At 44.1% G+C, this 17,352-nt stretch overlaps 1 protein-coding gene across 1 annotated transcript in view; it reads right to left on the reverse strand.

Annotated features, from left to right (window-relative positions):
• Positions 1-15,824, reverse strand: part of LOC311055546 (protocadherin Fat 1-like) — a gene marked incomplete at its 3' end in the record, with an annotated part of 65,448 nt that extends 49,624 nt beyond the window's left edge. The window contains exons 1-2 of the mRNA XM_084071781.1: positions 15,657-15,824; positions 9,332-12,621 (exon numbers count right to left, since the gene is read on the reverse strand). Of these exons, the coding sequence (XP_083927907.1) occupies positions 9,332-12,593 (3,262 nt within the window). The 5' untranslated portion in view covers positions 12,594-12,621; positions 15,657-15,824. The remainder of the gene's footprint in view (positions 1-9,331; positions 12,622-15,656) is intronic.
• Positions 15,825-17,352: the final 1,528 nt, after the last annotated feature.

The following is a 17,352-nucleotide window of genomic DNA, read 5'->3' on the forward strand; positions in this document are numbered from 1 at the left end:
GCTGCAAGACCGGCCTTTGACCACTTTCAGCGTGGCGTCCCAATTTTGGGCATGTCATTATAGGGGGCGAAAAGAATAATAAATAAGAATATTAACCAAAGATTAGTTCAAAAATAGCCAGTCTACAAGGTCACAATGCAATGCGATGCGTTGTGAGCTTGTAGATGAGCTGGAATAGGTGATATTAATGCATGAACCCTGAATGAATGAAGTGACCATGAATCTCGAGTGTGGTCCGAACCCAAATAAAGAAATGTCTCTTAGCCTGGTTGAGCCACTATATAAACACTGTGCCTCTTAATATCTGTGATAAATCTGCATTTTCTTCTGCGCTAATACCAAATGCCATGTACTGAATCTATGACCAAATGCAGTCCTTGCTTATGATGATGAATACATGGATATAGCAATGTGTACATTTTCAGTGAAGTATGATAACGAGGCGGTGGTTGTTTAAAGGGCAACACTAGAAATCCAGGCCTTTTGTTGCCACAATTTCTCATGCGGAAAGAATCTTAAGCTGGCATTTTATTGCGTTCAAGTTGGCCTTATCTATGAGCTGCAATGTCTATGGGTATGAACGGAATTACACAGTAAAACACGGGGTGTCAATTTAACCTACGGAACATTAATGTTTACACTTTTGAGAAATGGAACACTCCGGATTTTACTGGCTGTTTGATTCATAACGCGGTCCTAGACTGGCGTCACATTGTTTTGTTTTATAGTGTCATATGGGGTTTACAGTACATTACGTTACCTCTGGGAGATAATCAAACAGATGTAAGTTGTGTTGTTAACACAACGGATCGCAACGAAAGCCTGCCCATCTCTTATCTCCTTCAATATACTGGACAAACAATTATGGGCCACTGTGGCGGGCCAACTAGCCCTCGCACCGGCCATTTCCACTTCACGCATCACTGTCTTTTCTGTATGTTATCACTGTGGGGGCAGGGGTGGGGTGTGTGGGATTGTTATCAACAGCTGGCTTACTGGGGGGAAATGGTACTTTACACAAACTGAATCATTTCACCGGCTTAAGTTAACAGACAGTAGTGGAGAGTTATGTGAAGAGCTCTGCATATCAGCCTAATCTTATTGTCTAAAAGAGGAAGCTAAAAAAAAGAGAGAGAGCGGAGAAAAAAAAGAAGCTCCACCGCGTACCAAATTGTGCATTATCAAATGAGCAGGTATTATTCACAGTATTATAGATATCCATAATTTCTATCATTTCTGGCAGTGCTACTGGGAAAATAAATAAATGATTGTATTCCACACCCGAGGTAAAAGAAATCTAATAATATCCTAATTCATTGCAAGTGAGCAGAGGGCGAAGAAAAAAAACACAAAATCTTGAATGAACGAAGGGGAGTGATGCAATTAGAACATGCCTGATAGGATTTTCCCCGTTTTTTTTTTATTTAGCCGGGCCCATTAATTCCAGTCGAGGAGACCAAACGGGACCTACCCAGACAGCTTCCATTGTCATCGGGGCCGTGTTATTTCAAAAGGCCTTTGAACGGGGGCCCTCAGCACTTTAATATCCCGTTATTATTTAGGAGCAGTTACCTCCTGGCCCTGCGGAGCTCTGCCAACCCCACTGACAACAATGGTGGTGACACACGGTATGTCTTCCTTAATTTCAACGTTTTTTTATGAAGCTGCCCTTCCCAGAAGAGCTGTTTGCGGACACATACCTGACTGTATTCGTGTCACGGCTCATTTTGGCTTCAGTGGCAAAAAAGAAAGGCCATTTATCTAGAGATATAAGCTTTCTTTGAAATGTAGGTCCCCTGCTTATTCTCAAGGGTCCACTCTTAAAAAGACATAAGGCTGATTCTTTCCCTCTGTCTAGCTTGAAAAGAGCTGCTGCTGGGGGTTACATTAGTGATACTATATTTAGACATTCACAGTTATGCAGTATGGCATGACAATGAGTAACTGGCCATAGTTCTGACCAATACTATGTGTAGAGAGAGGGGAATATATCCCACAGGACGCCACAACACAATGTTGAGGACATGTCACCTCCCTTGAGCTCTGCTGCGTGTCAGGTGTCAAATTTGCACAGGTTGCATTTGGAGGGGCTTGAATGCCTCGGAGAATGCGCTGTCGAAAGTGCAGCCTGACAGCGCGGCCCGCGAAACCACACAAGGGACAAGATCGCTGGCAAAATCAATCAAAAGTAGCATCCATCTTCATGTGCCATGTGTTGGACTCAACACAGTTGTCTCTCACACATCACCCCGGGACTTATGTACCTTTTCATTCTGATGCTCAGTCAGTTGTACTTTCAGATCCAATGCATCATACTGACACCTTCGAATAACCAATAAGCTAAGCTTCATTGGATTACAGGAGCCACATCAGAGCAGCGAGCCCCTATTCCAATTGAGGTGACAAGAGGAAAAGCATTCACGTCAGATCATGTTCTTTCTTTTTTCTTTATTTTCTGCAGGACACCGTAATGTTCTAGAGACTAATCAGGAAGAAGTATCGTTAAAAAACACATTTGACGTTGATATGTTCAGCATACACCTTCACCGATGTAGACTGAAACTTGTGTTTGTTTTTCTACCTCCCCTCTGTGGTCGACACATCTTTGATGATGGCTTCAATCTGGCTAATGCTTTTTGTTGTATATTAGGCAGCTGCCTCTCTCTATTCCATCGTTCTTATCATTCTCCACTGTAATGCCACGATAAAGTAGTGATGCCTTCAAATAATTAATTCCAATCTAATTCCCATGTCGCAAAATTCACAATGATTTGAGGCTGGTAAAAGTATTAGTATCAGCTTGACTCGTACACGCTAGAACTGAGGACACATGGGTTTGTCTATAATTGTCAAGCATGGAGATGTATTCCGCTGCGTTTCAGAAACGTTTTTGTCGCTTTCATTTCAAGTATAAGGTATAACTTTGATTCAGTCAAATGATATTGCCTTTTGGCTCGAAAATCTAGACCCTACCCTGGTTTCACTCAAGCACACAAAGCCACCATACGCAACAAAAGGACCACGTTCATATAGTGTGTCGACCCCCAGGAGGAATTCTCTGGTGGGGTAATTAGAAGTAGCTTGATGAGTCTGAGCCCTGATAACTTTTAACTGGTAGTCCTCCATCTCGCTTGCGTGCACATTGCACAACGATGCCAACTTGGATCTAGTCCACGTAGAATATTATTAATAATGTAGCCCAGCTGAAACCATGAGCCACCACCATGTCATATCCAAAAGGAAGCAGTAACTTCAGGTTTTTATTTATTTATCAAATCCTGCTAAATTATCAAATATTGCAGGTCCAGCATAATGGATGACTTGGGTTCAAAGAATAATGAGAATTGGCAGGGCCAGTAAGGAGTTTGTGTTAGGCTAGTATGCAACAAAAAGGAGGTGAAGGAATAGTGTTAAAGAAGTGAGTTTGCAATGCGTTCCCTCGCCAATTTTCCAATGCTGTTTTTGTTTGTTTGTTTTCGCCACATTTCCAATGTTGTTTTTGTTTGTTTGTTTGTTTTTTACATTTATTCCGAACATAAGGGTCAGTGAAGTTAAGAATAACATAACATTTGTTATGAAAAAGGATACATTTATTACACTCATTAATATCTCAACCATGAATTTTGTCTCGTTGAACAAAACTTGTTCATATCGCCTTTGTGAGCAAAAGGGCTTATTTCTTTAATTGATCCAAAACCCAATGCAAAGATTCCACTGGAAAGAACTGATGGAAACCCTATGACAAGAGGTGAAATTGAGGTGTAGCACTCTATTACTGTTGAGAAGAAGGGTTTAAATCCCTGGCGCCTTTGTTCCAGGGTCCCTTCAAAGTATATATTTTGGTCAAAGTCCCACTCACTTGAGACATGAACTTTTCATTCCGTTGCTTGAGGTTAGGGTTACGTTTTTAGTGACTCTCTGACTGGCAGGCTGGCTGACAAGCTGTCTGCCTGCCTCCGCCGCAAGAGTGATATTTCTGCCATTTCTTTAAATGAGATTTTATGTAACGGTCATTTTCCCTTCAAGAACTCCCGAGTTTCTGGATCCTATGGGTACATTAAAAAACATGCAGCGTTCCTCCACCACAGCTGAACTCTTTTGAGTCGGTCAATTCGCAATCTCTCAAACATCACAAAGACATCGTACAAGTGTATCATTATTAAGACTACCATAGCCTCAATTACAAGCATTTAGCATGACAAAAGTTAACATGCAATTAAGCATGCCATCTGCATGAGGCACCTTTACGGGTTTCAGAAAAAAAGGACCTAATGGGCTGAGAGGACAACAAACTTTTTTTTAACTAGGGAACGTGTGCTTTTCATTTACCAGCCTACAATCAACTCTGGCCCTCTGCACACATTCCTGGTCCCGTCTCCCCAGCAGCGGCATTCAAGCGGAGACTATTTGAAGTCATGTGCTCACTTTGTGCACTCACACAGTCCCAGCCCGGGCTATATGGGACGAAAGAGGCAAATTGGGAGGGAGGGGAGGGGGGGGGGGGTGGGGTGCTTGGTTCTGGTCGATAACACCTGACACTCGAAGACACAGGCCATCGGTTAACACAAGGCCTGTGTTTCTCATCCTGAATACCATGGAGCAACGAAACAAGCAAACCCCGGACCATAAAACTGCATACCTCTTTTATCTGCCATCTCTAAGGGTCAGCTTACCTCAATAGCGAGGGGACACAGAGGAAAGAGAGGGAGAGAGAGAACCAGGGTGGAAAACGCATGCTCACACCACCACCACCACACGCTGACATTATGCATCTAAACTATTTCATTTTTGCTTTCACAAAAGATCTCTTTCACAACGTGGCTAATGACTTCAAGTAAGAAGGGCGACCATGCATACATTATCTGCCCCGAGGAAAGGCCAGTGCGTGCATTATCCAATGACTCATCTGTGTTCAATCTAGAATGAATACACAAGTGCACACGAGCACCTCTGCTTGCCGTCCGCGCTAGACAAACTTAATTTCGAGCCTGGAGAAGAATTGATGTGCATCTCAACCTAAAGAGCCAATAGTTTCATCACGGCAGGATCGATCCAACTCATTTTACAGAGACGGAAAATATGTGAACCTGAAGGTGATAGTGCCGATACACCCCATAGCAGAAATCACTCATTCCTTGCAAATAGCACTGACATCATTTACATTGACCAGCTTGGTCTTCAATGTGGAAAACTACAGGTAATGTACCTTGCTGCTTCTTTTCACTTTGAATAAAGCACAGTCCAACAGTGTCCATGCATCATCCTATCCTCGAGACCACGTACTGCACTCCAATTGGCCTTGTTTATTAGCCGCTTACAGCAATAATGTTGAAACACATTCTTTCTTCCGAGGCAATTAGTGGAAGGAAAACGAAAATCCCAAGTAAATGTGTTCCATACTGATTTTGTAGCCGAAAGTAAATGTGCGTGTGAGTAAAGCAGGGGTGAAGGACTTTTTTTTTTAATATAAATTATAATGGAAAAACAAATGAATCAGTTGTTTGTTCACTTCCCCCGAGTCCTTTATCAAATTAAGAACACAATCCTGTGTGCTGCTTTTTGTGCTGCTTTGGATTCATCAACCGACTTTAGCAGCAGACCTTGTTACCCTCTATGTACGACAGGGCTCTTATTAGTTCAATTTCACTAACAGCAGAAGCCATGGGCGTGCTTGCACGCAAAGCACAGAATGAACTAGTGTGATCTGAGGTCTCCTTCAACTTCTCACCACCATGGCTAATGAGAGATGAGAAGGCCAGGGCCAAAGCAAGGCGAGAAGAAGACAAGCAGCTGTGTGACATCCATGGTGTCACAGGTTATCATTTTAAATTTGGCTGCTCCTATCTCGTGACCAGAAAATGTGTGAGCTCCTGTGTGGACAGCCACACCACACCACGCCTGCTTGAGTTTCCGTTTCTATTTTCTTGTTTTATTCCATTATTATTCATTTACTGATATGAATTGTAGTATTTTGCTTTTTTTCCCCCAGTTATTTGCAAATTATACCATTATCAAATGTTACATTATTGTATTGCTTTAAATGATTTATATTATTTGATACATTATTGATACTTTTTTTCCCGGTGTGTGTTTTGCATAGTAAGCCAGCTGTGTAAAATACTCACATTTCTTACTTGAGTAAAAGTATCAATACTGCAATGTAGAAGTACAAGCTCACAACGTGTCGCGATGCGACACGTTGTGAGCTTGTAGAGCGGCTATTTTCAAATATCCTAGGTATAAAATAGGGCTAAAGTGGTTAATGTATGTTTTATAATGTAATGATTTATATCTGCAAAGTAACCAACTAAAGTTTTCAAATTATTGTAGTGGATTGTAGTAAAAGTACAATATTTGGTTCCGAGATGTAGAGGAGTAGAAATAAAAGTATAGACAATTGGAAATACTCCAGTAAAGTAGAAATACCTCAAAATTGTACTTAAGTACAGTACGTGAGTAAATGTACTTAGTTACTTTACACCACTGGTAAAAGTGAAAAGCTCTGACAAGATTTGCGCAGTCTGTGTTCCCTTATAAAGTACCTTGAAAAATGATGTTCTGCCCACTCCGTTTTAATTTGCACTCACAGACAGTGTCTGAATGAAGAGTCATATGCATTGAGAAGTGACTGCGTTACTACAATTTTATTCAGTGGCCTATAGAGTTAGGCTAAATTAAAACTCTGCTTTTACCGTGTGACAGGTATAAGTTAGAGAACTTGTCAGAAGATTAAATAATAGGTTGCTATTACCATATAGTATAATAGTCGATATAAATTCCTTTTTCCAATTTCTCTTTTATGTTGTTTTTATGTGTTTTGTATATCTATGCTTTTTCAGAAGGCTCTGCACAGCCAGACCCCTCATCACGAAGTGCTTCACATATTACCAGATAGTTAGGTCAAAATTACATATTTGTAACTAAAAAGTACTTAGAAATTACTGTGTAATTTAACCCAGTTACCATGTCATTATCCTTATTTCAGCAGTGTATGCTGAAGAGCCAGAGATTTCTGTGGCAGGGTTCGAGCTAGGTTAACTCTAACCCTATACAGGGACAGACTGGGACAGTATTACAGTATTTTTGGGACAGCTTTTTTCGACTTGATGTTGATCAGTTCAACACACATGCACATGGGTTCAAGGTTATTGGTGTCAAATAAACCAAACCTCAGCCCTACCTCACTCCTTCCCCGTTTTAAAGTGTTCCCAAGTTTAAGGTGCTAGTGGGTTTTTTTCCCCCTCTCTTCATGCACCACGATTTCATTTGTTTTCCCCTTTTAACTGGTTTTAATGCATTTTGGTTAACATTCACAAGGTGCAGCTGCAGCGACATAGCAGCCCCTTGGAAATATAGTGGGGTGTGTGTGTGCTGTGCACCCATGTTTATCCAAGCTTCCCTCCATGCAAAGCAACACAACCAAATGCATGATAGGTCCCAACCTCACACAACCCCTGCAGAACCCCACCCAGGGGGAAATCATAGGCATGGAGGGCACTGTCACCTTAGCTGTATTTTGGCCTTCTGACCAGCCTGGGACATGATCCAAGTAACAGAGCCCCACCCAGGAATATCCTGTCATTGTGACTCCTGATAAATCTCTTAATATGGGCCTTAAGGATGGAGGTCAACGCCAACAGAGCAATGCAATGCTCCCCTGTGACTGTACCACACACATACAGGGCAGGGTTTCAGATTATAAATGGCTGCTAGTTATGTGTGGAAGAATAGCATTATACCATCTTTTATACCAACCAACTTGTTTGTGTTTTTTTCCCCTTCGAGCTTCAGCTAGACCTTACCCGACCTTTCCCAAACAACTTTTGCAGGAATGCACAACACAGAAGTATATTCCTTGCAAATGTCAGCCAGCATTAGAGTGTAATTAAGTGAGCCAGTATGGAGAAACTTGCTGCCTAAATGGAACAAAGTGGAAACTGAGGCAATTATAGTTGAGAGCTTCAAAGAGTCGAGCACACCCCGTCATGAGTCCTAAGCCTTAATGTCGGTGCATCTCTTCTGCTCAAAACACACGTTATAATCAGGAGCCAACAAGTGAACAGTCAACACACGCAGGGAGGCTGTTGTTGGTGTTCCACAGCCGAAACACGCAGGCCTTGCAGGAGAGGAAAGCAGTCCATTCTCTGCAACTAAGTTTATCAGAGAGAAGAGGGTTCCCCACCGTTTCCCCACATGTTCTCCGAAGAGACTTTATATTGATTGCTTTCATTAAAAGCATCCACCGATTCGTAATTAATAATCTTATATCCACTGGTAAAAAAAAAACAAATACATGAAAAAAGAATTAGAGAAGGGAAATTACACTTCCAGCCTTGTTGTGTAGCTAGATACCCAACTTTACGGTTACATGTGCCAAAATGCTCATGTATTATGCATTAGGTTTCCCCGCCTCATTTAGACATTAAATATGTATACTGCAGAAGGAACAGAATTTAATTTCAAACTGAGGGGAAAAAACTGACGTTAAGCCACCCAAGTATGTGGTTGCTAAGTAATAAAAAAGGAAAAAAAAGATGGCAGCCCGCCAGGTCTAAAACATCCAAGCAGGCTGATCGTTAGCTTTTTGTGGCAGGAACTGTTGGAATTCCACACTACTTATTTGGAGTCCCTGGCACAGGTGTTAAACGGTTCTGGGCAGCCGAGCAAGAACTAATACATTTTCTACAAGATCCTTCAGAGCCACAGAGTGAATCCTTCCATCTGCACAGGATGAAGAAGTTTGTTCTACTTAGACACAACTTGATTAAAGAAAAAAGAATGCAATTAAAAAGGAAGACGCCGAGTCAAACTGATTTTGTTTCCCCCAAAATTACACCCAAAAGTGTCTATACAATGAATGTTGTGAGGATGGGAGCTGTGGTGGTGTCGGCGTGTGTGTGTGTGTATGTGTATGTGTATGTGTATGTGTGTGTGTGTGTGTGTGTGTGTGTGTGTGTGTGTGTGTGTGTGTGTGTGTGTGTGTGTGTCGGGGGGAATAACTCAGAAATCCTCTTAGTTCCTCAGCAGTGTGGAATGTCTATTGCAGGTCTGAGAGACAGCTGGTCCATCTGTTCCTGCCATCATTTCTCTCTCAAAGAGCAAAAATGAATGGAATCAGAAACCTCACTTGTCCTCCCAGAGGCTGCCCTCTTCCCCGCTGTCACACATGCTGTTTGAGTAGATCAATCTCAGGCAAGCAAGAAAACAGTCATTTCAAACTAATGGGAGCCCATTTGACATCATGAATGATTCATGATAAACAACAACAACTTTTTTTTTAAATAGCAGCTTATGCATATTAAAAACTGAGGAAGTAAGTGAGGCAACTCACCCGTCTCTTCATCAATGGTGAAGATGCCCAGACCGGAGCCGTCCCGTATGGAGTAGCGAATCTCTCCGTCTCTGCCTTTGTCTTCATCCTGAGCCGTGACCTTCATCACAGACGTTCCAATGAGCGCGTCCTCTTTTATAAATCCCTTATCCACGAACGAGGGGAACAGCGGCCTGTAAAGATTCTCGTTGACGTCCACCACGTCCACCTCGATGAAGCAGGTCGACGACAGAGACACGGGTTTCCCTTTGTCCTTGGCCTTGGCCGTGAGATTGTACACCTGCTTCTTCTCGTAATCTAGGTTCTGCACGATCCGCACCGCGCCGCTGATTTTGTCCACCTCGAAACTCCCGTCTCCGTTGTCCGTGAGGCTGTAACGTACCTGGCTGGATGGCCCGATGTCGGGGTCGTGAGCTTCCAGCCACATAATCACGGTGCCGATTGGCAAGTCCTCCCTTACCTTCACCCGGTAATTGGGAGGAACAAATTTAGGTGGATTGTCGTTAACATCCTCGAGGCTGATTTTCAGCAGCACCGTGGACACTAGCTGAGGCTCACTGACAGCCTGGTCACGTGCTGCAACCTTTAAAGTGTAAACAGGATGGAGCTCACGGTCCAGGGGCCTCTTCACCGTCACCACGCCACTCTCCTCATCGATCGTGAAATGATCTGTACCGGCCATAATCGAATACCTGATGACTCCGTTGTCCCCCTGGTCCTTATCTGTGGAATCCACCTGGATGACTTCCGTGCCCACAGGCGTATTCTCGCTTATCTCAATCGAGTATAAGTCTTGCAAAAACTGGGGGCTGTTGTCGTTTGCGTCTAAGATCTTAACGTCCAGGAGGCGTGAGGTGGATTTCTGCGGTATGCCGAGGTCGTACACTGTGATGTTGAGTGTGTAGTGGTCCGTCGTCTCCCTGTCCAGAGGAGCATGGACCATGAGCCAGCCACTGTCTATGTCTACAATGAAGCGACTCTCCGTGTCACCCCCGGAAATGACATAGACCAGTTTCCCATTGAAACCGCTATCAACATCTGTGGCGCTCAAATGCACAATCCGCGCCCCAACCTGGAGGTCCTCTCTAACTTCAATGACACTCGGAAATGACTCCGTGAACTGGGGCGTGTAGCGGTTGACCGAGTGAATGTCCATAAAGTTATCCTCTGGTTCCGTTTGCGTGTGGATCTTGCTGCCTTGAAGCAGCTTCTCTGCCATTATGGTAGCGACGCCGGTGTCGATGCATTTCAATTGGACGGGCTTCCGCGCTGTGATGACAGTTATATTCATGACCATCGGCTGAGTCTCGTGTTCGCCATCGCTGGCGGTGATGAGCAAACTATGAGAGGACACTTTGGCCGCCTCTCCTTCGCTCAGCGTCTGCTTCAGCGACAGCACCCCGGAGTTGGCGTTCAGCTCGAACAGATCGAGATTGTTCCCGGAGTTGATTTTGTATCGCACCAGCTGCAGCTCGTCGGCATCTATGGCAGACACCGTGGTTATCTGTTCTTCCACGCCGTGGTCTCTCGGCACGGTGACCACGCAGTCCACATTCTCAAACAGGGGTTTATTATCGTTCAAGTTGTTTAGCGTCACGGTGACCAAAGCCTCCACCTCTCGGCGGAAGGGGGAACCCCAGTCCGATGCCCTGACTTTCAGATTGTAAATTCTCTGCATCAGCTCGTAATCCAGGACCTCGGAGGTGCTGATAACGCCGGAGAAGTAGTCGATGACGAACGGCTGCGGGCTCACATTGGTGATGCTGTAGGTCACATAGCCATTCTCGCCCTTGTCCACGTCAGTAGCTTTGACCGTTAACACGCTGGTCCCTGTGGGTACGTTTTCATCAACGCTGGCCTTGTACGAGGTCTGTTGGAACTCGGGCGCGTTGTTGTTCACGTCAGTCACATCGACTATCACTTTGGTGGCTGCCTTTTTATCACTGGTGATGACGTCCAGCTCAAATCTGGACGACTGGTCGGCGTTGATGGGGCCTGTTGTGGTGATTAAGCCGGTGTCCGGATTGATTGCGAACCGGCTCTTTTCAGACTTGTGTCTAAAAACATACATCAGCTGTGGGTTCCTGGGCAAGGCGGTTACCATAGCAACAGGCGTGTGAAGAGGTGCAAACTCGCTGAGGTTGACCCTGTAAACGGCCCTTTCGAACTGCGGCGGCCCCACTTTAAACTGAGGGGACGTGACGTGCACCACTTTGGCAGAGGAGAACATAGGCGGGCTCCCCTTGTCCTTGGCCTGTAGAGTGAGGTTGTATCCGAAAGGCTGGCCGTCCCAGTCGACATCCTTCACCGCTTTGATTTTATACTCCTTGCTCCCAGGGCTGGTTCTCACCGCCTTGAACTGCTGCAGCGGATCGCCAGCCACTATGGTCAGCGACGCTATCTCCCCGTTTGGTCCCTGGTCATTGTCCTCCACTGTCACAATGGCGTAGGTGGGGTCACGGTCGGTGTCCGACGGGGCCAGGGTGACGGCCGTGAACACGGGCGCGTGCTCGTTGGCCTGCTCCACCCTGACCGTCAGCCTGGCCATGCTACTGAAGCCACTGCTCCCGTACAGCTTCATCCCCCTGTCCACCGCCAGTATCTCCAGCTCGTACAGCTTGGTCTCGGAGTAGTCCAGCTTCCCGGTCAGCGTCACCACGCCACTGGTGGGATGGACGGCGAACATGTCCGTCCACTCCCGGAAGCTGTAATAGTATTCCCCGTTAGTACCGATGTCCGCGTCCGTCGCCGTGACTTTGGCGACGCTGGCGCGTATGGCCGTGTTCTCGGGCAGCGAGATGCTGTACGAGGTCGGCGAGAACAGGGGCCTCAGGTCGTTGGTGTCCAGTACCTGAACCTTGACCCTGGCGCGAGCTTCCATGTTGGAACCCCTCTCGACGGCTTTGACGGTGAGCACGTAGTGGTCTCGAACCTCCCGGTTCAGTATGGCGGTGCTGCCGCCTTTGGTCCGTATCCGCAGGAAACTGAAGTCGCCCAGGAGGTAGTCCTCGGCCTTGAAGAGGTTCTCGTTGTCCCCGCTGACTATCTTGTACCTTATCTCCCAGCTCGGGTCCGTGATGTAGATGCCCATCTTGTCGTGGCTCTCCAAGTAGGTCTTAGCAGCAGAGTTCTCGTATATGGTGGTGTTGTAAACAGAGTAGGTGAATTGCACCGGGGAGATCGTCTCCAGCCCGTCGTTCGCTGTGCAGCCGCAGAGGAGATGGACGAGCAGCGCCAGCAGCCGAGTCAAATCTTTCCCCATGTTCGTACCGTGATCGTAACAGAACCACCTGCCAACAGAATGAAAAAAGATACGGTCAACACTTGGACACAATGCTTCTGCGGTTTAGCCTATACAGTATGAAAAGGGGCTTTTCAATATGGTTTGATAGTTTAAAACACACAGCCAGGGAATTCCAAAGGCCTGAGCAATGAATAAAACATGTGTTAATTACTACTAATTAGGTGCACACGCCTAATAAGATTATGAGAAATTATAAGCACGCGTGATTACCATCTCCTAGAGAGATAAGGGCTGCAAAAACCTTATTACAGTCTTTGCTGGGAACTACCCTGGACTCATTTAAACGCCATGACAAATGATGGTCAGGCAGATAAATTACTAAATGGCTGCCATGTGAGAATAGGATGAAGGCGAGACAGAGAGAAGCTGCCGGCCCCCCTAAGTTAACTGAATTGGAGCCGGCGCTGCTTTCAATTCTTCTGTGGTATATCAGATTTAACAACTAACTGTCAACTATGTGCATTTCATAAGACAGTAGTAGAACCTCACTCAAACAAACACCAGCCCAGGGAACTGACCAACCCTATCCCATAATGAGAAGAGAAAACAAGATGTGGCCGATGTGAAAATAGACATAATCACATTCTTTTCATTTCCTTTGGATGAGCGCAACTAACTGAAATACATGTCACTGTTTTAAACATTTAATTCTCCCCATCACACAGTGAATCCAACACAAACACAGCTATTCCATGTCACTGTTATTAGGCTACACATGTATTTTTGTTTTATTGATTGAATACTTTAGTTCAGTGGTTCTCAACCAGTGGTCCAGGGACCACCAGTGGTCCTTGGGGGGGTACCAGGGGGTCCCCAGCAAAATGAGTTAACATAGTGTCAGAATCATTTTAACCACTTAACTTTGGCTATTCAAAAATAGCAGATATACAAGCTCATATCGCGGCACCGAGTGCCACGCTATGAGCTTGTAGATCTGCTATTTTTTGAAAAATCTCGAAAATGTGTGCAAATCTTTGGATATATTTATTTTTTTAAAGACAACATTTTTAACTCAAAGCTTTGCTTCTGGGGTCCCTGGCACAAAACATTTTCAGATGGGGGGTCCACGGCCAAATGTATATAAATTTAGGGGTCCTTGGCATGATAAAGGTTGTAAACCACTGCTTTAGTGTGTTATGGTGGCACAGATTTATACAAAAGAATGCTAAAAAATGTGTCACTCTTTATAATCAAAACCAAAAAGTTGTGTTTTTTTCCCCTGCATAAAACATCCATGTCAAGCTGGAGAAGGATCCTAGCAACCTAAAGCTGAATGAACGTACGGACTCATTGGTTTATGACCGAGACGGTGCTAAAACAAACAGAACGGCTGCTTCCTGTGTTCCCATTGAGCTATTATTAAAGAGAAAAGCACTGCCTGGGGAACATTAACAAAATTGCCTATATATCTTTTGTTTTAAATATATATATGGACTACATTAGCGCGACTGTAGGCGGGTTATGACTAAAATAGTGTTTATGCTACACATTAAACATTTTAAAATACATTTACATCTAGACTACTTTTGTCGGATAACCTACGGCAATGGTTCTCAAACTTTTTCATGTAAAGGACCCCCAAATTGACACTTATTAGCCCGCGGACCCCCATTTTAAAAGATATGCCAGGGACCCCCATAGGAGAAGATTTTTTACGGCTCTAGCAGTGATTCTCATTCAACCATTTTAATTTCAAGGACCCCCAGTTTGACATGCATTAGGGCTACAGACCCCCATTTAATGGCATTTCTATCACTTGGACCGCAATTTATATTGTAAAATCTATGTCAATTTACCCATAAGGGTCCATTTGGTGCCTAATCTATCATTTAGCTGGGGACCCCCTGGAACTATCTCAAGGACCCCTGGGGGTCCCCGGACCCCACTTTGACAACCAATGACCAACGGGTTAGTCTTTTAGATTCGTGTTTTAGATGAATTAAGTAGGTCCGTCCAAAATCATTTAAAAAGTGAGACAATGACCTACAGGTAGGAACAGCCTACAAACTGAACCCTAGTCCTTTTGAAATGTGAAACTATAGCCTACATACATCTCAAGTTATTTTGGACTTCAGATGAATCATTAGACCGCTCCTCGACCACCGACGAGAATCCGTTACTTGTGTTTACACATGCAAAAGAAAGAGTGGAAACTAAGTGATTTTATGCAAATCTCTGCTTCTTCCAGACTCGTTTTTCCAACAACCCCATCCCCCACCTCTCTGCCCCCATTCACTTCAAGGAGATGTGTGTGCACGGTTGCCAGATTTTGTGAGAGACATACGCAACCAGGGTCTAGGAAAACAAGCCCAAAAGAGGCAACTTTAAGCCACATCATGAGCACTTAAAAAAATAATGCATTGGCTATTTTAAAATAGCGTTGTGAGGCGTGAGCTTGTAGATCTGCTATTTTCAAAAACTCTTGCCATATTTATTTATTTTACATTCTAACAGCACAAATGCTCCCTGACAAAACATTTTCAACCACTGGTTTAAATAATAATGAAGACATTTGGAAGCACGCCTAAATAAGCAACTACACTTTATAAACGAGCCCCAAAAAAACGCAACCCGCAACGACCAATAATTTACAAGCAAATTTACAGAAAAAGAAGCCCCAAAGTCGCTTATAACAAGCCGACATGGCAACACTGTCCGTGTGGCAGCCACCAGATGTATGGATTGTTGTAAAAAAGAACAAGGAATACCGCACACATAACGCGCAAATAAACATTCTGCAGCCTGTGCAAACGCACCTCTAACATATCAAAAAAAACATTGGTGGAATGTCCTAGGATGTAATGTTAAATCTTAAAAAGGAGCTAAACTTCTTCCATAAAGATAAAGCATGAAGTGCTGCTTCTTGCAGCAAGCAGCGCGAGCGCACAATAGCCCAACGGCTACGTTTAACGGACCTAGATCGCAAGTTCGCAACTTTTTTTACGCCTCTCAAAATCCCAGAAGTTCGCTTCGATATGGTCAGAAAACACAGCGAAGGAAAGCACAAAACGCCGTACATACCTATTCTGTCTTTAATGTCGCATATTGGGAGGTTTCTCATGTAGTTTGTGGGATCCAAATCTCGGCTGCATGGTATAACACTCTACGTGGACTCCTCTCTCTCCTGCTCCGCTACTCCATCCACATCTCTGTCTGTGTGTGCGACCCCCTTCCTTCACTCACACTGTGACCAGTATCTATCCGCGCTGCGCTGCGCACCGCCCGGATCTACTTACTGCTGGCATCTCTCTCTTTCTCTGTGTGTGTCTCTCTCTGTCTCTCCCCCTCTCTCTCTCTTTCTTTCTCTCTCACTGTCTCTCTTTATCCTACCTCTACTGATGCAAGATAGAATCAACTTTTTAGTGATATGTCTTCATCAAAGTCTCCTTCTTTTCAACAATTCCATGTCAAAGAATGTGACTTAGTGAAATGTTTGGTTAGTCATTGCTAGTATACATTATAGACTAACTACCTAGCCCCCCCCCCCCCTCTCTCTCTCTCTCTCTCTCTCTCTCTCTCTCTCTCTCTCTCTCTCTCTCTCTCTCTCTCTCTCTCTCTCTCTCTCTCTCTCTCTCTCTCTCTCTCTCTCTCTCTCTCTCTCTCTCTCTCTCTCTCTACTATTCCAGCACATGGTCCAGCATTGGAATCTTATTATTATTGTGTAATTGTATTATAATTATAATTGTTGTTGTATGATTGTATTATTATTATTCAATATCATTATTATTGTTGTGTGATTGTATTATTATTATTATTATTATTATTATTATTATTATTATTATTATTATTATTATTGTTGTGTGATTGTATTATTATTATTATTATTATTATTATTGTTGTGTGATTGTATTATTATTCATTATCATTATTATTAAACTTAGACTAAATACTATTAATTATTAATTAATGACTTTCTCATGTTTTAACAGGTGCTAGTTTGTAGGCAACATTTCCTTATAGTCCATGTGACGATCCCATGCAGCCAGAGGCATCAAACATGACCTGTAGCCTCTCTCTCTCTCTCTCTCTCTCTCTCTCTCTCTCTCTCTCTCTCTCTCTCTCTCTCTCTCTCTACCTCCACACCGCTCTGAGCCATGCAGTCAGTGTGGCTGCCGTGCGATTGATGGCGCTGTCTCACTGCTGTTGTTCAGAGACTCACTCACAGTGTGTGTGTGTGTGTGTGTGTGTGTGTGTGTGTGTGTGTGTGTGTGTGTGTGTGTGTGTGTGTGTGTGTGTGTGTGTGTGTGTGTGTGTGTGTGTGTGTGTGTGTGTGTGTGTGTGTGTGCTCGGCAGAGAGAGTTATTCGTCACAGCCTGCATGCGGGTAAACATTCATTCTGCATTTAACGCGTCTTTAAAAAGTTGATCTGTGGGGTTTTAAGTTGTGATTTTTCCAGTGTTGTCGCTCATTTAGGAAATGATCAGGTCAGTGTCTGTCTGTCTGTCTGCTCTAGAGTCTATAATAGCCTCTTTTCACTTTAAACGGTCAAATCATCCGTGTTCATTTTACTCTGAGAGTGTACTAAATGGAACCAAATGGACCCGGCACGGGTCCATTTGGTTCCATTTAGTGCACTCTCACAGTTAAATGACATTGTCAAGCGCATTGTACAGCGTGTTAGCTCTACTCACCAGACCAGCTGTGTTCCAATAAAGTTCCGTTAAAAATTATAATCCACACAGATTTGGGAAAATATGCTTTGCGAACATCTTCTTCG

The sequence above is a fragment of the Gymnoscopelus microlampas genome (genome assembly GCF_963454915.1).
Source record: "Gymnoscopelus microlampas genome assembly, chromosome: 2".
In the NCBI taxonomy this organism is placed as follows: Eukaryota; Metazoa; Chordata; class Actinopteri; order Myctophiformes; family Myctophidae; genus Gymnoscopelus; species Gymnoscopelus microlampas.